This window comes from Aptenodytes patagonicus, chromosome Z (assembly GCF_965638725.1).
Source record: "Aptenodytes patagonicus chromosome Z, bAptPat1.pri.cur, whole genome shotgun sequence".
NCBI lineage: Eukaryota > Metazoa > Chordata > Aves > Sphenisciformes > Spheniscidae > Aptenodytes > Aptenodytes patagonicus.
In genome coordinates, this window is record NC_134982.1 from 49,765,786 (window position 1) to 49,787,945 (window position 22,160).

General features: G+C 35.9%; 1 protein-coding gene across 2 annotated transcripts in view; it reads right to left on the reverse strand.

The window, feature by feature from the left end:
• Nucleotides 1–1,623: 1,623 nt before the first annotated feature.
• The window catches only part of SLC71A2 (solute carrier family 71 member 2), a 39,021-nt gene continuing 18,484 nt past the window's right edge, over nt 1,624–22,160 (reverse strand). Inside the window, exons 3-12 of one of the 2 annotated variants that reach the window (XM_076362439.1) lie at nt 20,096–20,158; nt 17,678–17,805; nt 16,672–16,786; nt 14,629–14,847; nt 13,355–13,468; nt 12,734–12,805; nt 10,604–10,716; nt 9,591–9,688; nt 7,610–7,767; nt 1,624–3,276 (exon numbers count right to left, since the gene is read on the reverse strand). In XM_076362439.1, the coding sequence (XP_076218554.1) occupies nt 3,073–3,276; nt 7,610–7,767; nt 9,591–9,688; nt 10,604–10,716; nt 12,734–12,805; nt 13,355–13,468; nt 14,629–14,847; nt 16,672–16,786; nt 17,678–17,805; nt 20,096–20,158 (1,284 nt within the window). In that variant the 3' untranslated portion in view covers nt 1,624–3,072. Of the gene's footprint in view, nt 3,277–3,406; nt 3,874–7,609; nt 7,768–9,590; nt 9,689–10,603; nt 10,717–12,733; nt 12,806–13,354; nt 13,469–14,628; nt 14,848–16,671; nt 16,787–17,677; nt 17,806–20,095; nt 20,159–22,160 lie in introns of those variants that run through there. The other variant, XM_076362440.1, reaches the window with a different exon arrangement.

Here is a 22,160-nt window from a genome sequence, read left to right on the forward strand (position 1 = left end):
CTACCTGTACACTTGAACTTGGAAACAATTTTCTAACCTGTTTAAAAATCTTCTAAATGAAAAGTTTTAGTGGGTTTTCAATCCTTTTGTTAAAAACCACAAAAATTCAAGACCTTCCAGTTAGCTTGCAAGAACAACTGATTGACATCAGGGAACATGGAAACTTACTAGCTGAATTTTAACAAACACCTTTGCGTAACTGGTGAATGGGATTGAAAAATGAGCATCACAATTTAGTAAGCACAGCCAGCAACACATTTCTTCCATTTGGATCTATGTATCTTTGTGAAGTATCTTTTTCAGCAATGACAGCCATTAAAACCAAGTATCAAAATAACTTGAACTTAGAACCAGACCTTTGAATCTCTGTACCACAGTGTTAAACCAAGATTTTCACAAATAATGAAGTATATTCCACAGCATCACTCATTGAGAGATACTAATTTTCTAGTGAGAGCAAAAGAGTATTTTTAAATTGTTTACTTAATCTATATCTCACCTTTTTTTTTATATAATGTACTTTATTAGTACAGCAGTACATCTATATAATTTGTAAATATATACAGTATGGGTGCATGCTCAAAATATTTTTTTTTGCATCCAGCTCTGGGTTCCCCAGCACAAGAAAGACATGGACCTGTGGAGCGGGTCTAGGGGAGGGCCACGAAAACAGTCAGAGGGATGGAACACCTCTCCTGTGAAGAACGGCTGAGAGAGTTTAGATTGTTCAGCCTGGAGAAGAGAAGGCTCCAGGGAGACCCCTTCAATACATGAAGAGGGCTTATAAGAAAGACAGAGACGTTTTACCAGGGCCTGCAGTGACAGGACAAGGGGCAACAGTTCTAAACTGAAAAGGGTAAGTTTAGATTGGACATAAGGAAGAAATTTTTTACGATGAGGGTGGTGAGACACTGGAACAGGTTGCCCAGAGAAGTTGTGGATGCCCCATCCCTGGAAATGTTCAAGGTCAGGTTGGACCTGACCTCTGAGCAACCTGCTCTAGTGAAAGATGTTCGTGCCCCATGATCTTTAAAGGTCCCTTCCAACCACAACCATCCTGTGATTCTGAGATTCTACTTTAAAAATTCAGATTTGATCTATTGCTGGAACACTATTAGCAGTAATAAATTTGGCACCTGCTACTTTTAACACTAACATACTGTATGATCTCTTAAGTTCCACACCAAGTTTAAGATATTCTACTCTGGGATCATGCAAAACCTACTTGACTGCAGTCTGGCCTGCCGCAAAAATAAAATATCCAGCATAAAAGCCCAGGCTTGAATTCCAAGTAATTCAAAGTAAAAGAAACACCTAAGCCTCATCAGAAAAAGCATCTTCATTCTGTAGTACTGTTCAGATCAGCAATGCCTTTTTTTTTTTTTTAAACTGACTCCCTTCCACTCTTTCCACTTCTCTACCCCAGTGGACACCATGTCAGACACCAAATGGACTTCTGAGCAAAGCATGCTTTTCACCATGCTTGATGACACAGACACAACACAACAGTACAACAGGAATTCAGGTACTGTAATCCAGCACTAGGATTAAACGACTTCTGTTCCGAAGCAGGGAAGGCACAATAGTGAACCCGGAAGAACACACACTTACACGTGAAACCTAGAAAGCTTACGATGCAGATTTATTATGCATTAGGAAGCTTTATTACTTTAAAAACCAAACTGCATAGTACAAAAGGTTTGTTATCTCTGCTTAATGTGGAACAAGTTTCAAAATATATATTTTTAAAATTTGTTCAGTCAATACACAATCCTTTTAAAAAACTGTATATCTGTCAGTACCCTCATTACATTTATAAATACATGATTTACACAGCACCCCATATGGAAAAATTAAAACTCCTTACAAATATCTACATATATTGCATACATATAAAACATTCATAGGAGTACTTTATTAAAGTTCGGTTTAATGGTCCATTTACACTGCAGCAAAATACATATAAATCTGTGTATTTTTCATAAAATGTCTCTAAAAATTAGCACATTTGTAGCCATTCATAGGTCCTTTAAAGCATCTTTTAGAAAGGAAATTGATATTAATATATCCATGAGTTTCAGCAGATAAGACAGTGATATGAAGGCTAAATATGATTAATAACTGAACACTAAGTAGCAATTAAGGCAGGGGTGAAAAGAATTAATAGGAAAGATTGTTTCATATGGCAGATAAAGTGACAAAATGCAATAAATATACATATTTCTTGATGTAAACTACTCTGGCACCCACTGTTTTTCCTGCCTCAGAAGTCAGGAGTATCCATATTTCTGACGCTGCTCATTTTATAATTAAAATTCTATTTTTTTATCAGCAAAACATTAATGTGACCAGTGCTCTCAGGTGCAATCTGGATTTGCTTTAACTGCTCAGAACTGACTGTTCTGGAATGTGGGTTTAAGACTTCAATATGACCTTCATTTATGGGTAATGACTGTCATGTGTGACCATACACCCTCAGAAGTCATCTCAGTTTCATCATTGCTTTCTGGTAACTACTGGACTTCCTGTTACTAAGTAATATTTGAGGATGTGTCTTCAGGAAATTTAATTACTTTTATTGATAACCACTATTTCAGATACCAGAACTATAAAGATCAGTCCCTCTCACATGGTGAGGACTACATGTGGCATACGTGCAGACAAAAGGCATAAGAAACGCAAAACAACCTTTAACAGTGGTGGCAGAAACTGTTCTGCCTCAAACCTGATTATTTTGCATACAACTTTGGGAACTGAACATTCAAACTTCAAAAAAAATTCCATTATGTCTGTATATTCGGGTTTCTACCCAATACCAGGATTTGACATAGCATTTGCAGTCCAGTATTGGGTAGAATCACACCTAGTTGTGACCTGCCATGCTAAACAAACCCTCCTGCAAGTATGGTATCAACCTTGAGTATCATAGGTTGATCGAGTCACAGCACGTGACCTTCCCTTGTACACAGCTGCCTTCCTTTCAGAGGCCAGATGCTCTGTACATCCCACCAAGCTTCCAGAGCCGCAATTCAGCGCATGAGTTTGTTCCATAGTCTCCTCAGAAGTTAGCCTTCATACACTGCTATCTTGCAGCAATGGTTCAATGTCCTCTTCACTACTTCGGTCTAGGTTGTTACTCAGAGTACTGCTGATGCTGTTGCTGTGTTTTCTGATACTGCTGGCTTTGCTGTGCTCAGGAATAAATAAGGCGACTAGAAAAGCCAGAAGAACAATGCATGCTCCAACAAGGAAGGGTGGACCGGGAATGATTGCTCTCTGTGGGGAAACAAGCATATCAAGGAATTAATGAAGTTTTAGACATTGACTTCTGCATTGAGAACTATACCATTAAGGCAGGAGATAATGGGAGATGTATTTACAGTGGCTACAAAGTTTATGCAAACAAGTTCGTATGTGCCCAGCAACATGAATTTTCTGCATCCACAATCCCCACGAATTCCTCACCTGATCTGCACACTGATCTAAAAACCAGAAACATGCATAAAACTACCAACTGACAATAGGACTGCCTAGCAGATAAAACAGACATTGACAGATGCTTCTTTGTAATTTTTTTTTTTTCTTTAGGCAACATGCCTGTTAAATCAGCAAGACTCCTCTGAAGATTAATAAGGCTTCAACATCCAGAAGTACAAATGCTCAATAAATCTTTAACTTAACTTCATTTTTTCCACTTGCTTCCATGGCTGACATACTTTAGAATCAAGTTAGCTGAATAAACAAACATCCCCAAAAACTAATACATGAGTGAGGAAAGTAACAGCAGGCTATGCAGTACATACCGTTCTCACTGCAGAGCCAGGTTGCTGGCATGTATGGTAACTTGGTATTTGGAGTTATTCTCTCTTGCTTCTAAGCAGTTTATTTTAAAATTTAAAATACAATATCCACATTTCATAACCACAATTAAAAACAAGCACCAGAAAGGTTATAAGACTAATTTTAAACAAGCTAAGTTTGATGACAAAACTTTACAAAATAAAGTGTCAGCAATACAGCGATTTCTTTTTTTAACCTTAAACAACTTTTCTGTATTTTTGTCAACTAAAACTAAATAAAAATCACACGATGAAACTTGTCAATCCAGTGTACTTTTTTCCTACCAAATGAAATGCAGGAAGTTATTCTAATACAGGAAGTGGGAAAGTAGCTGAAATTAAGCATACAGTAACAGGATATTTCCTTTGCTTCAACTCTTGTTACAAGCAGAGGCCTAATTTTTCAGCTGATGGTCTCTAAATTTAAAGTAAATAATCATATTAACAGAATTTATATTAACAATATTACTTAAATCTTCAAGTGGTGCTAAGCCCACAAGTACTTAAAGAATGTAATAAACTTCCATAAATTAATATCCTCATTTGTAGTATAACAGCTGATTTATCTGAGCAGATTTTGAATATTCCACTATTGCAGTTTCACTGAAGAGAGTAAGAAGTTTTGAAGAGCAGTCCTTAGTCATTGCATTGTCAAGTGTTATTATTACTCTCCAAACACAGCCTATGACTGCACTGTTTGCTGTAAGGGCTCCCTGTGGATAATTATAATGATGCAACCTCACTCTCCTCTTTAGGGTCTCCAGTTTTGAAAACAGTTATTTAAATGGGTATTAAGACAGATATGCTTAACTTTTACTATATATGCTCTGTAGGGCAGATACACAATCTTTCTTGAATAGGTGCATCGATCTTTTCTTTGACGGAAGAGAATCACAAGTGTGACCTGTGGTAACATTGCAGCTCTCCCACTTCCACGAGAAAAACAAAAAAGTGATATTCAATAAAATCCTATTCTTAAGTCCTCTAGAGTAACAGAAATGAATACTTAAAGGCAAGTTAAAAAAGAAAAAAAGTAAGTTTGAGCTGTTTAAAAAACCACCAGAAATGACCACTAGGATGTATTGTCCTCCATTTACTCTACACGTTAAATAACTGAAATTTGCATCCAGACTTTCCTGCCATCACTGTTTGAATATGAAGGTTTACAGAACCATTGCATCGAACAATTTGGTTTAGCACTCTGTCCATCAGTGAACACAGAAGACTTTATATCTGAAAGGTACCATACTAAATTATGACAATTATCAGCTTTCACTAGTTAAGTTAAAACTTAAATGTTTAGGTTTTTTTAAATTGGACAAGACAGCTCTCTCAAAGTGAAATGTGTCAAAAGTTACACAACCAAATTTACTCTTCACATTAATAACTTTAGCAGTACCTATATAAATAACCTATTTCTGACAACAACTGAAAAATCTATTTCCTGTAGTTGCAGTAACACCCAGTATTACAGTAGTGGAAACAAAGGAGGAAGAACTGGTTTTAATTCACCTCAACAGCACACCGGGTTTGATCAAGGTTCAGCACAGTAACACTGCATTCTCAACTGAGTTCCTATAGACTCATTGCCTTTGACAAGCAGGGTTATAATACAAGTTTAAGCGTCAAAAAAGTATTAACAATGCTTGTCACAGACTAAAACACATTATATCAGTTAACTGCAGTTCCACAGACTTTTGAAACAAGGTACTTGACCATTTAAACTTGTTATTAAAACGCTTCTTAGTGAACATTTATTAGTGTTTAATAAAATAAATAAACCATTTTGCAAACTACGTGTATCTGTAAAGCAGCTCCTAGTTATCAATTTAAAACACTGAACGAAATCAAGAGACAGGTAGCTTGCATTTGGGCCTTGCAAATCCAAGGTACTAGTACTAGTGTTGTAAGCTAGGCTTGTACACATTTGCTAATTTCCTTGTCTAATCTTGGTGCATTCCCTGGTTTTCACTTCCACTCATTTTACTTAGCTCAATTTTTAAAGCTATGTAATATTTAAATTGTGGAGTTCTTTCCCACTGTTATATTAGACTTGAACATAAGAATTAGTAGGAAAAAAATTGTACTGTTATTTTCCTGAATAATAGTTTTAAGTGTTAGGTGCCTGGTAACTATTAACAGGGAGAGATGTAATTACAGACATTTAACAAAGCTTATGAGTACATACATAATTAAACATAAGAGCTGTCCCCCTGAAATTAGAATAAAAAGCAATCTTAGTTATGCAAATACTTACTGATTTTGCTGTACTGCTAACTAAAAAATGCCTACTTATTTATTAAGTAGGTTTTCAAGAAAACAAGGACGTCTGAAACGACGGTTTAGTTTACACTTACAGCTTAGAAAAATCATTATTTTGTAAGGAAGCTCATACATTAGGCTTCAGAGCAGGAATTTCTTCTACCACAAGCTTTAGAAAATTCCACAACAGAAGTTTTGACTCATTTATAACTTTCTGGAACAGTCAGTTGCTCCACTACGATACATCTGGGCTACTTCAACAAAAAAACCCACACAGATATTCTTAAAGTAACAGAAGATACTGAAATTACTTGTAATAGAAATGTGTGTACAAGGTCAAAAAGCCAACACACTACCTGCCCCCAAGAAAAGCTTATGTGATTTGATGCTTTAAAAAATGGAGTTCAAGAGTGAAATCTTAACTAGTGGAACCATGACAAAGCTCTTGAAAACCTGAAATCATGATTATAAAGGTTTTCTCACATTTTACTACAGTTTCCTTTTTGTACAACAAGAATAGTGTCTTTGCCCCCTTACTCTAAAACTCTACTCAGTTTGCTTGAGCAAATTATGGAGCACCTCACCATAGGTACAGCAGTGAGCAATATGTTCAAGCACTGGTTACAGTTAATACCTGGAAACATGCACGGACTGGGGGATGAACAACAAACAGTTGTTTCCACGGTAACAGCCACCAGTTATTTACATGTTCCGCTAATCTGTTGTCTTTCTTAATCAGCTTAATGACAAGCTAAGAGATCATCAGCTCTCTGAAAAAAGCATTCTTAGTATTTGGAAAAAGCAATGAAGTTGTAGCTGAAGAGGTCAGAGCAATCAAGCTAAAAAGAAAAAAGGGTCCGTAAGATTCTCCAAACTCTGGTAAGCATATATTTGGTATTTTGGAAGCCAAATAGGAAAGAACAAAGCAGACAAAAATGCAGACCTGAAACAAAGATAGAAGGGATACAAGAAAAGACTGAAGGGAGTTCCAAAGAAATGTTGTATAGGACTGACTTCTCCCCTCCCCCCCAGGTTTCATACAGGTAAGGAAAGGTGATTGACAGCAGGTGATTGTTACTGCCATTGAAAAAAAAAATATGTACCTCAACTGTATACTTAATTACTGTTTACATGAATAATTAACCTATTGCTATGAGGTTCAAAAATAAACTTGTTATAATTTATGGAGTAACCAAAAATGACCTTCCTATTGTCAAAACTTTATGTTTTGCTGTAATTCAGGATTACAGCTGTGTTTTGAGTAGATTTACATCAAAAGAAGTTAACTGGTTCCACTAGAATACTGAAACCAAAGCTGCTACTACTGTAAATCTAAATATTTACTATCAAATTTAAATTATGAGCTATCTTAATATTTCAATAAAGCTGACAAGTGAGAATTAAGTAGTTCAAGAAATCAATATCAAGACTTTAAATCAACCAAAAATGACAGACATTTACCCTTATGAGTTCTACACTGCAAACTTCACACCAAATTTTAAACTTACCTCATCACTGGGATCTTGCATTGCTTTTTTTCCAGAAGACTGATCAGGTGGCAATTCATTGAGCTCCACATGAAAGAGAAAGAAAATAAAGCCATACAGTGCTGGTCCCAGGCCATTGCACAGACCTCTTATTCCAGTTATTATTCCTTGGACAACACCTAATGAAGAAAAAAAATAAGAGTAGGATTTGGGGTTTTTTTTAATCAAGAATAAAACACTCGGAGCCAACAGCTCTGAGTGTATTCTAATGGCTGTTCCAAAATAGCACACCTCATAATTATTTCCACATACCAAGATCTTAAGAAACACACTGAAGACAGCTTTGCTGGGTTAAAACAATCCTCTGCATGACCATAGTTCTGTCACTGTACTTGCATGCTACTGGAAGCGATATGAGTTTTGAATATCAGCGACTGAATTTATGTGAAAGTCTAATTTTCTGTATTAGAGTTCTTCCACCCCCACCCAAAGCCTAGAATGAAGAAAGCAGAGGTTACACATGGTACCTGCTGAATTTATTTTCAGGTGAAATTTAGAGTAATATATCCATGTGTTAAGGGTTGTTATTGGTAAAACATGCACAAACTGTAACAGATTTCTTCCTTTCACCAGTCGAAAACCAGGATTTAAGTACCAAGTAACTTATTCGGGGCAGTAAATTCGCAATACCAGATTGGTTGCAGTTCTACATTAGATTATTTTGAAAGCTTGATTAATCGAAGTTCTATGGGTATATTTCTGTTTAAACTTCATTAAGTGATTGTGACAACAGTGTAAAATGTTTTTTGACGATCTTACAGATTAATATTCTACAGAACACTATTTTTACAATATTAGTAGTCTGCGTATTCCCTTCCTTCTTAAGGCAGTAACTTGTAAAATGGAAGGAAAGAAAACACGCCAAAAAGAAAGTTGTCCAAGTTTTTTCTTCATAGGTTGACATGTAAGCTTAAAATCTTCGTGCCACTAGGTGGCAAAACTTCACTCTAGAAACTATTGTATGCCTGAGCTATTAACAGCAGTTTCCTCTATGTAAAATGAAAGATCAATGACTTCTGTCAACTTAACTAAACTATTCATTTCATTACATAAATAGAAAACAAGTCTTTTAAGACTCTTTTAAATGTCTCTATTAGAAACAAAAATGGGGAAGAGGGGAATGGTAAAAAAAGCCACATAACATACTGTCTTTTGCACCTTTCAAACTCAATAGAAATCTGCCTCCTAGAACTGCACCTCCTTTATACCGCCCATATTAACTGCACTTACCTAACTTAAAGTTGTACAATGTTAAAGCAAGACTGACACTTACATGTACAGGATTTTTTTTTAAAGAGAACACTGAATTCAGTTATTGTATGCCAGTGTTACACTTGTGATGATTCCTTCCCTCACTTCATTTTAAATGAAGTTATTTCTGATTGTTCATTCCCCTTCACATCAAAATCAATGAATTTTTCTGCTTTCTCAAATCAACTATTTACTTAAGCTTCCTTTTCTATTTCTTGAAAATCTGAAGTATTATAGCAAATAGGGCCAACTTTTCCACACAGAATAGAGCTTCTTGCATAGGCTTATTTTAATCTGTTAAGATGTGGGTTTAGTTTCCATTAAAAAGATGGTATTGTTACATTAATCCTCACTCTCTACTTAAAGAATATTACTTTTAACAAAAAAAGAGGAAGGAAAAAACATGAAAGTCACCACATGTTCCTGTTGCTTTTGTAGTACTTTTACAGGAAGCTAGAAAAGAAGTAGCTGGTCAGACAGAAACTATGTATTTTGCAATACAAATTTGATGAATTTGTGTACCTCCTTCCCCTCTACATAGATTGGCAGACTTCCACAGCTACTACCAAAGCAGCTCACTATTCATCAACATATTTGAAAAGTACACCTAGATAAGTGTTCTGCTTTCTAGACAGAAGAGTCATCCAAGAAAGCAGTCTGATGCTGAAACAGAAATTCAATCAATACTCACCTTGTTGATCTGACTCTGCGTTTCGTGAAACCAGAGCACTGATTGCTGGGAACGTAATGCTTGACATTGCTGCTACAGCTCCTGCTGCCCACATCATCCTGTGTTAAATACATAATTTGAATTAAAAATGAGATTGCCCATATAATTACTCCCCACACCCCCACAAAGGGCCACAAGGGTACGCCCATTTAAGGCTTAACGCCCTTTCAAAAGCGCTCTTATTAAAATACCTAAAGACTGGAAATTATCTGGTCAGGCCTTCTTCCTGCTCCGCTCCCACAAATTACCCTGAGCTTGTTGGAACAGAAGCACATTTGATTCTACACTAGCTATTACAGCAGAGGAAAAGAAGGGAGTGGGAGTGAAGTGATGCATGGGCTTTTCCTCTCCAAAGGCTGTACAAGGGAACAATTTCACAGGGTGTCCCATTGAGGCAGGTCTCTAACTTGTACAACTGACTAGGAAGTGCTCTGATAAAGAACAAGCATTCATCACCGTCAGTAGGACAAACTTTGTAAAGAAAAAGCTGTTCCAGCTTACAGTTCTAGTTCACTTTACTTACAGACAGTTTTTCCAACAAAAGAAGCTCTAAATAGTTTCTATGACCAAATATATTAAGAAAATGATGTGTTGGAAAAAAATTAAAAATGTAGAGGTCCAGTAACTGATTGATAGAATGGATCTAATGGAATTACTGGAGAGAACACACTACTTACTAGCTTGTGAGTTTAAGAAAAAGTTTTAACTACATTTGTAGACATAAAACTCAGTGGACCAAAATGGTGCAAAGACTCTTTTTTCAAAAGGGCTGTTAGTCTGCAACTTACACTGGAAAATTCTATCATTCCTACATGTGCAAAATGCAGACCAAACTTTGCTAGTGTAATGCAAATGAGAATGCTTAATTCACAGAACATTTAAATACTCATGACAACAGAACTAAATGGTAGAATTTCTTAGAAAAACATTCTCAGTTGCTTAACAGGCATGTATCTATGAAAATGCGTGCTTACCAAGACTGAGATCCAAAACCATACCAAGCCAACTGAAGGATTTGAAAGCCAAGGCCAAGGAGAACTGTATTTTTGTTCCCTATCGACCTCATCAAGATACTGAGAAACACAGTCTGCAAGAGAAATTGGTTCATCCAAAAGTTATTTTAAAAAGCCAGATCGCTAAAGTAATTTCTCCTTCTACACAAAGTAATTCTGAAGACCTTTCAACTGCTGAGGACGTTCACACTATTCGCACTCTTACTTCCCCTGTATTAAGTCCAAAATGCAGACTAGTCATATCAACATTTGATGTACAGACATTCTTAACTATTAAAGAGTTTCTACTTCAGGACATCGAGAAGTCCTGAAGGCTGTATTGCCTTCTCTATGGACATTGTATCTCAGTGTCTGTTTCTACTGTAAACAGGCTTTTGTTCCCACCTCTAGAATTCTGTTTCATTACAGACTAGAGAGTTCCACAATAAATGCTGGTACCAAGTTAAGATAGTACAGGCTGGATATGGGATGAATTTACCAGTATCTACAAATACTAGAGGAAAAAAGGCTGTTAGCTCAGAAAACAGTAGTTTCTTTAGGTCAGGTGAATTACTATCCAAATTTACAATTAAAACCAACAAGTAAATCCTGCTGCTTTTCCAACTTCACCACATGCATTGAAATTTGGCCAAGGCCAATTCCTAGGCATCTTTAATTACATTTTCTGCTGACCCTTTACACCACTCATATGACCTTCTTATCTGCACATGGAAACTAATCCTAAAGGAAGACCATTGTTTCTCATCTGTTGGAAGTGTTACTGCTGAGGAAAAGGAGGTCCCAATTCAGATACAACAGCAATACACTCATGGCAAGAAGCAGGCTGTTCCTAGTAAGGTAAAGTCCATATGGACAACTTCACTCAGTTAACAGTGCACATGTTTTTCTTTAACATGAGAAACTCAGCAATGCATCAGTAAAAAGCCAGAGAAAAGGAACTAGAAGGATTGCAGAGCAGAGCATACTTCTCTCTCATGTACATCTACTCACACAAGTTTTCTTCTCATTCTTAGACAAAGCTAGTTTGAAAGCTAAATAGCAAAAATACAGTAATTCTATCTACATGTGATCAGTTCTTTCTGGAGATATCCAACATGCCAACACAAATCGGTATTTATGAAGCAAAGCTTATTTCAGTAAGCTGCACTCTTCAAAGAAGAGTTCAAAAATCAATGCAGAGTTTCCTCATTTTAACACTGAAAATTATGAACCAGAAGGGCTGCCATTTTAGAGATTTTTAGCAAAATACTGGTCTGAATAAAGTATGATTGGCAAATGTGAGTGCACATAAAAGCATCAGAACAAACCACAGAGCAAGGATTAAAATAATGACTTGTATTGATACTGAAGGACACAACTGACACCAGTAAAACTGGTAAACACTGAGGAATGTGTTGTTTACATGAAAACAGTAAGACCTCCACTCTGCTAAGGACAGCAACACAGTTACAGCACATTGTATGTGCCATTCCTCTTCCTGTTATCACCACAGAAAGACAAACTGTACCCATAAAGATACCAAAGATCACACCATAAAAACTGTTTGATTTCTAAAACGTATAAAGGACCTGTCCAAAAACCAGCTCACTGTTGCCAATTAAGAGGTATGAAAGCAATATACCAAGGCCTCACAGTTTCTCAGCCTCCATGCTGAGCCTAAGGAGCCCTAGACAGACCATGTCAATACCTGCATTTCTTGAACGCAGGTTTGATAGCATGAGCCAACTGAATAGGTGCAAGTAGCATGACTTTTGCTTAAAATAACATGTTTCCCTTTCAGAAGGCCTTGCATTAAGTAATCAATTTCCTACATCATTTTAATCATTTAAAGCCAGAGTTCCAGTAAACTTACTGATCCAAGCTTAGCAAATTTTAGTTTCATTTTCTGATGCCCAGGTCCAGTATTTCTAAGGAAAGCCGATTTAAAGCAAGACATTTACACAGACTATATGAATATAACCTTTAGCGAATGCAAGATACACTGGCATTTTAGAGCATGTAAGAAGTTCATAGACAAGCTTAAGTCAGAAGAGTGTGCCTCGGCATTCAGTTTGTACTGTTTTATAAAACACTAAAAAGAATAAAGCTTACCTGAGCTATTATAGACAGAATGCCTACCACAGCTATAAATGCCGCAATGCTAGTAGATCCAAAACCTATAATCTGAAAAGAAGCAGAAAATGCATAAAACAAATGCCAAACACAATCCAGGACAGTCATTAGCAGAGAGATATATTCTTCAAAGAAAACACTGATCCCTGCTTATAATCTAAATCCATACAGGAAGTGTCCACTTTCGAGAATAATCCTTGACTCGACTGCTTGCCAAGAAATCCACACAGGAAAAAAACCACCTTAAAAAAAGGAGACAGAGGAAGTCATGTATCTGGAAATTGAAGTTGTCTATCCCCTCCCACAGACACAATAGCTCTTCAACAGGCAAGATCCCACGTAGAGACACACAAACGGCTGCACTGAATGGGAACAAAGGTCTGCTTAACTTTATGAACACATGCTTAAGCTATGGCAGGGTTTATGCATCAGGAGTCAAGTGTTATTCAGTTCTTGGCTTAGCAAAGTACCCTGCCTTTATTTTTTAAAGCTGCATTTTGCCAGAAAGCAGTTTTCTGAGCAAAGTCTTCAACAAGAAACAGGTCTTAGGGAATACTTATCTAAACATCCTTAGTAAAATGTGAAGACACAAACATTTACCTGTCGCAAGTACAGAAAAAAGCTAGAATACTGGCCAGCCTCAGGCAGATAGGAGAGAAACACTGTAATGCAGATGGGGAGAACAGTAGAATCTTTTCTAACCTTCTTCAGAGACTGTAAAACAAAGAAACAAAACAAGTATTGGAACATTTATACAAAGTCTAACGAAAGCATAAAGCAAGCAGAAGGTGGATTCACTTTTTAAAAATCCATTTTTATCCATGCATCCGAGTCAAAAAAAAATCACACATGGAAACAGTTAAGCTGAACATTAAGTCAGAAACAACCTCCTGCTACACAAGGTTTGTGGTATCTCATTCTTCTGCAAAGTTTCCATTTGATTTTTGAAATTACTGTTCAGTGCCAAATGACAAGTATTCACTGAAAACAGCATCATACAATATTTAGGGAAATGCATAATATCTTCTAATTGATCTCCATAATAATCTGTTCTGAAAGATGCTAGCAAATAATATAGCCTCATTACAACTGTTTCTTTTCCCAAATTATGAGAGTATTTTTCCTTGTACAATTCTTATACTTGTTCTGAATCAGTTTGAGTAACAAATAAATTGTGGAAAACAAATTCTTTAACTGCAGTCTTTCAAGCATGCCACTCATCTCTCAACATTCACAACCAACTCCCAGCAGGATGGATCTCATGAAGAACAACCACTTTTTCTTCTCTTAAGATATCAAGGTGTAACACAAACACAAATTAGCTGAGTAAGTGTGAATAAATGAAGAAGTTACTAGAAAGACTGCATGATATGTTTTAACCCTTCCTATATATGCCTGTAGAAAAATCAGGCTTTATAAATCCATTCTATATTAAAAAGAAATCAATAAGCAAAAGTGGAATTCAAGAGTGGGGAGAGATATTGCCAACCAAAAGTACAAAGCATAAAATGAATATGGAAAAGTCTTCAAATACCAAGTTTTGGGGTCGGTAGCAGTGTAAGAATTCAGCATTTCTCTTACAATAAAATAGAGTAAGTTAGAAAAGTAAAGCATTTTCCCTTTGGATTTCACACCAAACATTGTTTCCAATTCAAGAACTGTTTAATCCACAAAGTTTGGTTTGGGTTTGGTTTTGGTTTTTAAATGTAGCTAGATCTTTTTGTGCAAGAGCACAGAACAGAGATTATGGTATAGTGAATAGTCAAGCTACCAATAAGATTAAAGATTTCTCAATCTTACAAAATGCAATTTTTTATTATTATTACTTATTAATCATCAATTATTCATTAATTACTTATTGAAGTGCATCTTACTGCAAAAGGGTCTGCTTGTTCCCATGATATAGGAGCTCCCCATGAAGCAGGTCTCATTTTTTCTGGCAGAGATTCTGGTACAGCTAGCAGGATGAAGCAGATGTCCGCAACAGCCACCAATGTGGCCACTAGTACGACAAGGTTATCTCCATAGCTGGCAGACAGGTATGCTCCTATGGCAGGACTAGTTACCAAACTTGCTGCAAAGGTGGCAGATACCTATGTACGAGAACAGTTTACAAACTTGTTGATGTGGTTATTCTGCCATTGCAGAAGAATGAAGTAACTTGCTCAACACCACTACCCCTTCCCAGAAGTGTGGTGTTAAAAAAACACCAGTCAAAATTTAAAAAAAAAAAAAAAAAAAAAATCACTTAGTCAATATGGGTACAAATACAGTTTCTCCAACCTCCTCCACAGCCCACCATACCAGACAGGATTTGCAGTCAAAGAGCAAGTTTGGTTCAAAGGAAAACGGCTCTTACTTTCAAACAGACTAAAATGTTTTTTGTTTTCCAATTATGAATTTGATGAGATTTCACTAAAAAAGTTGTCAGCACATTTAAATGCCTGCCTAAGTGAACCTGAGCCTCAGCTCTCTGGGTAACACAGAGAGTAATACATAATGTCTCTTCTAACAGTTTGCATTTTAAATACATAGCTATCACTGGATAGCACAGCAGACCAGGAAATCATTAGCTATAACTTCAACAACTGTATTGCTTCATACTGTGTTGTAGTGACATGCAGCTACTAACAGATCACTTACTATATTCACATACAGCGGAACATGATGAAAAATCAAGTGCCGTAGTTAAATTTCACTATAAAAATAATCAGGAAAGGTTAGAATAAAGCTAGTTTGTTTCGGTTTTTTAATTACTACTCTTTTCCTGTCCTCAAAATAAAAACACTCTGCATAACTATTCTATAGAATAAGTAAGAACACAAGCTAGAAATTTAGCTTTCTACCAAGCTAGAAAAAAAATCCTAAGGAAAAGGTATAACAAACAAACTGATTAGAAAGAGATACAGACCTCATCAAAACAATGGCACTTTTGTCTATCACTTTATAGAATTTTTGATCAAGCTATTTCTGCTAACAAAAAACTGTTTGAAGATAGGCAAATAGATGCTCCAAACATATTTATGGCCCTCTTTATAGGCAGGAGAAATAAAGTGGGAATTCCAAAACTTTTACACCTGTTTTGTGCTCTGCTACAACAGTACACACAAGTTTGGTTCAAGAGAACGAAGTCCTTTATTTTCTTAACTGTTAAATCAACATCTGAGGAATCACATGTCCCTAAGGCTAAAAATAAAGGGAAACCTTAACATCTTGACATACACTACAGTCAGCCAAAAATCAAGTCCATGAATATCTGTATAGTGAAAACAGATGCACAGAGGATGAAGGGTTAAATGACGTTCAGAGGCTAAGGGCATCTACAAATGGGCCTCCAAAACCTAAACCAATATAGATATTCGGGAAAGCAACCTAAGCAGGAATTATATTATTACTGGAAAGGCTAGTTTGTACTAACTGAACTATTTTCCTCTTCTCTTGCTAATTAAGAAAGGTCATGACTAAGCTACTAAAAATACTGCATTATGCATTTTAGCCGTTCCTGCCTGTTTTGACTACAGAAAAAGCCATTCTATACTAAAAAGAAATCACAAACTAAAAGTACAATTTACGGGTGGTGGAAAGATATTGCCAGATCAAGTATTAAATAACTTGCATTGCCTTTAACAACATTTCTTGTTCTGCCTGCGAAACTTAAAACATGTTTTGTTACACATGCCCTCTATGCAGGTAAAGTTGTCAAATTCTTATTCTGTTCCTATAAGCACAGAGTAGTCTGTGCAGTAGTAAAAAGTCTAAATTAGATTTCCCAAACTCTAACGCAGTGCCTTGATGCATGGTTCATTCCTTTCTCTATCAACCTCATTACATTAATCAGGAAACAATATCTGCATCAAAACACAACTTCAATATGAAGGTCATAATCTGACCTTTTTTTCAAGTTTGGCGTATCTTACCAGTCCATAGGCTGTAATTCTTTCATGTTCTTGTGTTACATCAGCTACATAGGCAAATATTACAGAAAAGGTAACAGAAAAGATTCCAGATACCGAAATCATAGCGAAGTACCACCTAATGATTTAAAAGCAACAATTAGAAAGTTTAAGCTAAAACCTCCTGCTTTTCTCTCACTAATCAAGCAAGTTTGTATTTAAGCTATGAGTAGTGTTCCTCAAGAACTAACATAGAGCTTTACTGGAGATGAATGATGGTGCAGTCTCACTTAAATATTGGAAAACAGCATTTTTATTTTTTATATTCTACTGTTTACTTTACATCAGCCTAAAAGAAGAAGTGGCCCCTTCAGGACATGGTACCTATACATTTTCACACTCTCAAAGCTGTAGCAAATTTAAGTTATGAAAAAGGAACTATCTTAGAACTCAGTTTCTCAACCAGTTAAGGAATAAACTATCACATATAATGCTTCGGAAGCTGAACTCTGAACACACTCGCTGTACACAAAGTTCTTTTGTAATCCTAAATTTCACAATGAACGTAAATGAAACTGAAACCAAGTCAATTCCACTCAGTTAAGACTTCAAAGTTGCCTAATCGAAGAGTTAAAAGATCTCATTTGCAGCAGTTATACTTTTCTGTGATCAATAAATGCTAAGGTTCATTTAGCTTTAAAAGTATGTTTATTACAGCAGTGTCAGTCCTCAGGGAAAAAGAAATTAACAGCTGACCTTAAAACTGAGTTAGACAGGGCTACCAAACCATTTCAATTACTGTTATACTTGTGTGAATACAGTAACTAAATCACGTTCTGTAGTTTCTACTTTTAAGATGCACAGTTTTAACACCTTCTAAACAGAAAAGCTCCAAAACAATGCAATCATGCCTTGAAAGGAAAGCGGCTTTCTTCTTGCCTTATTGTCCCTCTCCCACTTCCCCAAACTACTCCTCTGATTGAATTTCTGCTGTACTGACAAGCTCGCTACTGCACTCTGTACCACTTACCATGGACTTACTCTCATTAATGGAATTGGGGCACAGGTGAAGAAAACTGTAAGAAGAAGAAAAGATTTTCTTCCCCATGCATCTGATAGAGCACCTATTAGCGGAGCACTGAGAAAGGACAAAAAACCCTGTGACAAAAGAAAAACAATTAGTATGTCTATATTTGCACTTCCAAGTTTCACTTTAACCACAACATAAAAAAGGACTAAAATTGCAATTTGATTTGAAATTAAACACAAAATTGTAGGTACCTGAAATTGAACACAATTTCTTCTACAGTCTACCTTTCTGTAATGCTGATGTTTTATGTTTCAAATCTATTAAACCCAAGTGCATTAAAAAAAAAAAAGAGGCATACTTTTTTTCAAGATCATTTGATTCAATATAGAAGTACCACAGACTGCAAAAACATCTTAAAAATCTCCAAAATCTACAGTCTAGTTTCACAAAGGACATCTTCTTAGCCTCCATCATGAGACTTAGTGCTAATCTCAAAACCAAATTCCCCTCTAATTTGGACTGTTCTAAGGGATAGTTTTGGGTAACCTAACTGTTCTCTGAAACTAATTAAACAGAACACTTACTGCTTTATACTACATATTTATCATGTACAGGACATTTGTACATTGCAAGAAATATGAGGACCATTTGAGCAAGCTTGACAATTTGAGACAGTGGAACACCATAATGATATTCCAGTGGCAAAAGTCAGACTTGCAGGTACAGTTGTCATGGAAAATTGACTAAGGATCAAATACTAGATTTTTCAGCATTTCATAAAGTCCTAGACTCTAGGCCCCAAATTTGTCCTGTATTACACAAAAGGATTAAAATAAGCAAAGCCTTTCACAGGTTTGTTAACTGCAAAACCTCCAGAACAGATGCATCTTCCTCCTAATTAGTATATTGTTCTCTCATCAATCCAACTCTGCCATAAATCCAACCATTAGTAAATACATGGTTCTGTAAGCACCTCAATACACTGGAAGTCTACTCCAGCTAACTTTAGCTGACCTCTGGTATTCAAAAATAGTCACCTTCAAGTTTAATATATGTGTACAGACTACTATACAAAATCACTATTCTGCCAAATCCCAATAAACAACTCTGACTCCAATGATTTCAGTAAGTAAATTGAGAGCAAAAGCTGTAAAGCCAGACCACCAGATCGTAGGAAAGTCAGATGCCTTACTCAGTTGAAATTAATGTTTTTGCTCCTTAGAGTCAGATTTCAGTAGAATATGAACTAACATGTTTTGCTAACTGTCACACAAAACACTTTTGATGTTTCATAAACAGCATTTTAAAGAAAATATTGGACACTGAAGTCCAAGCTCACTCTGGTCTACGCTCCCCTGTTTATTACACCTGTTAGAGGAATACATACATTTAGACCATGATATTAATGCACTTTTCTACAGATATGCTCTGTAGAAAATATAAGGGGAACCCTCCATTCACTACTTTTAAGTGATACTCATAGTTACACTGCACTGCAAACGAGCAGAGTTGAAAGAAAACACCATGAGAAACATGAACTTTGTTTTTCTAAGAGAACAATGCTCTTTCAGTTTGAGACATCCTGACATCGCTAGTGCATGGTGTTCTGCCAATCCACCATGAAAGATATCAAGAAAGCAAGTCCATCCTAAAGATGTCATGTTCTTACAGCTAAAAACAACACATTAGATTTGTTACAGAATACAAAGCTATATAATTTCTGGGTGCTACAAATTAACTTAGTCATAAGTTAGACTAAGTGCTTTGAAGCCTCTCAGTAAGACAGTTAGCAAAGAAAAGACTTTCAAGTTTTAGCTATGCTAGAGAAATTTTGCAAGCGTTTTTTTTTGGCAACAATCCAGCATGACCACTATGTGACTGCCATGGTATAAGTAAGCTGTAAGCTACCCTGAATATCTTGACCATCACAGAATGCTCAAAAACTGATAAAAAAAAGACCAGGGAAAAAAAAATAAACAACCCTGCTGAAAATTAGCTTTTATACCACATCTTGGACAAAATCACACTGTTTAAGTGATTCATTTTTTATCTCAATGGTATCATCATGGCTGCTTTTATCTGCTTTTGATATAAATCATCTAACATTAGGAAGCAGACATTAAAAACCTAGCTCCGTTCTCAGAAGGATCCTTATCAAGATTACAATAGCTACACCTGGTACCTATTCAAATGAGAGGAATTTAAACTTCTGAGAAATATTCCACCTGTTTCAAGATGCTACCATTTAGCAGTAAAACTTGAACTGAACCCAAGAACACAACCATTACAATGAAAAAATGGTTTAAGAATTAATTACATTCTCAGTGTTTTGGATGTTCTTATGGAGAATGCAGGAAAGAAAAATTACAATACAGGAACACACAGAATATTTAGGTCAGAGGTTTTAAAAAATCTTACCTTAACACCTTGAATAAGACCATTCATTAAAAATGTATGATGGGAAAATGTTTCATGTAAGACCTGACAGAGGAAAAAAATTATTTGAATCAGCAGAGACAGAAGAAAGTTGATTCAAAGTTTAAATTTGATTTGTAAAACAGGATAGCTCTATTGGGACTTGTTAAAAAAGTATCTTATCCCAGAATTATACTCTTATTTGTCTTCACAAGAAAATATTGACAAGGTTTAGTATCAATTTATTGGCATAAATTCCTCTGTTGGCACAGACTGCACTGTACTGCAGAGATAGTTTGGTTTTGGGTACTTTGCTTAGAAAGGGGATCAATGTAAGCAAAAAGCATCTCCATGTGGTACAAATCACAGAATTTTTGAGGTAGATAATTCTTCAAAAGGTTGACTCAATCATTGTTTCTAATTAGGAGTCAAAATGAGATTCAGCTAACTTACTCTGTCAAGAAAGAAACAGCGCTATATTCACAACTGCCCAAAAAGGCACTGTGCAAACTGTTTCTGAACAAATTGCAGCTATTCAATAGTCATACAGTTAGAAACACTTCTGATTAATAAGTAGATGCTTATAAATACTAGCAACAGTTCTGAATGTTTCATGTATCCTTTAAACACAGCTATGAATTCATTTAAGGTGCTTTACCAGCAGTCTTAATCCAAGGGCAAGCATGTTAATCTATACTAAACAGATTTACCATAAATATGCAAGAGAGTTAAAAGGCCTCACAGGTGCTACTGTGTCAATTTAAAAAGTTATTGCAATGATCAAAGCATGTATGCACACACACTTCAAATTCATTTACTGTTTTTATCTATAGATTAAGTGCCAACAACTACAAAAATTATTTATATGCATATTGAGAAAGGCAGTAGCCTGAAGAAACACAATACTTCAGTGTCACTGAAAAGTATCAGCATCATTTTTCAAGGATGACTGAGATTCCTAAATCATAGTTTTAATAACGGTGTTTCTTCCCGTGTTAACTACTGGTCAGATAATTCTGCTTATTTACACCCCTTTTTCCTTCTGGTCTCATCTTCTGTTTAGATATTTTAAATAATTTTGCACCTGTTTGACCACTGATTTTATGATATGAATAGAGAAAAACAAGTCAGAGTTCAAATTAGAGATCTAGAAAGCAGATGTCTTCCAAGTCAAAAAAAAAAAAAAAAAAGGCAAGCAGGAAGCTCACAGAGTCAAATCTAATTATCTTTCTGCAAAGCGTTTTCCAGTATTTTTCCTGGGAGGCAACCACTGCTGATACTGGTTTAAGCTTTTGAGATTATTTTTGTTACTTTATAGACATGAGAAATGCAAGTTGACAAACTGGTAGAGGGAACTGCCTTACTCAAGTTCTACTTATAGAAATACTTACATATTCAAAAAAAGATGATATTGAAGACAGAATATGCCATTAAGTGATTAATATTGCTTATGGTGATTTACTAATATTGGCTTACAAGTCTATAAATAAGAGTAATGAGCATAAGCTTTGGGCAGTCTGTGAGCAAAATAGCCTTTGTGAGCTTTATAAACACTTTAAATCTTTTCTTCTGTAAGTATAGTGCCATGCAACAAACACTACAGTTTGCTGACAGATGTCAAAAGAAGTGAAAAAGTAATCTAAAAAATGAACTTTACATAATGTCAGCTATCAGAGAATACATACAATTTATTTTGGTAATACACAACACAACTTTTTAATCTGATTGAATGTTGACAATGACTTGGAGAATCACGACACAACCACAAAAAGTCTGAGTGATCATGAGCTTTGATCAACAGGCCAGACATTTCCATTTCTGACCTTCCTACCAGACAAACCTGCTTGAGCAAAAGTGGGCAGCTGGCAGTTCAAAGGCTGAACCTTGCTCATAAGAAAGCTCTACATGACTTCTAGTACTGCTGGCTGATCAGCAGGCCAAGGTAAGTTACCACAAGTATGTTACAAGACAGAAGGGTGCAAATATCAAACCAGATTTGAAATTATTTAAATCAAACAGCAGCCTTTCAGTGCATGCAAAGCTGATTACAAATAAAGATGATCACCTC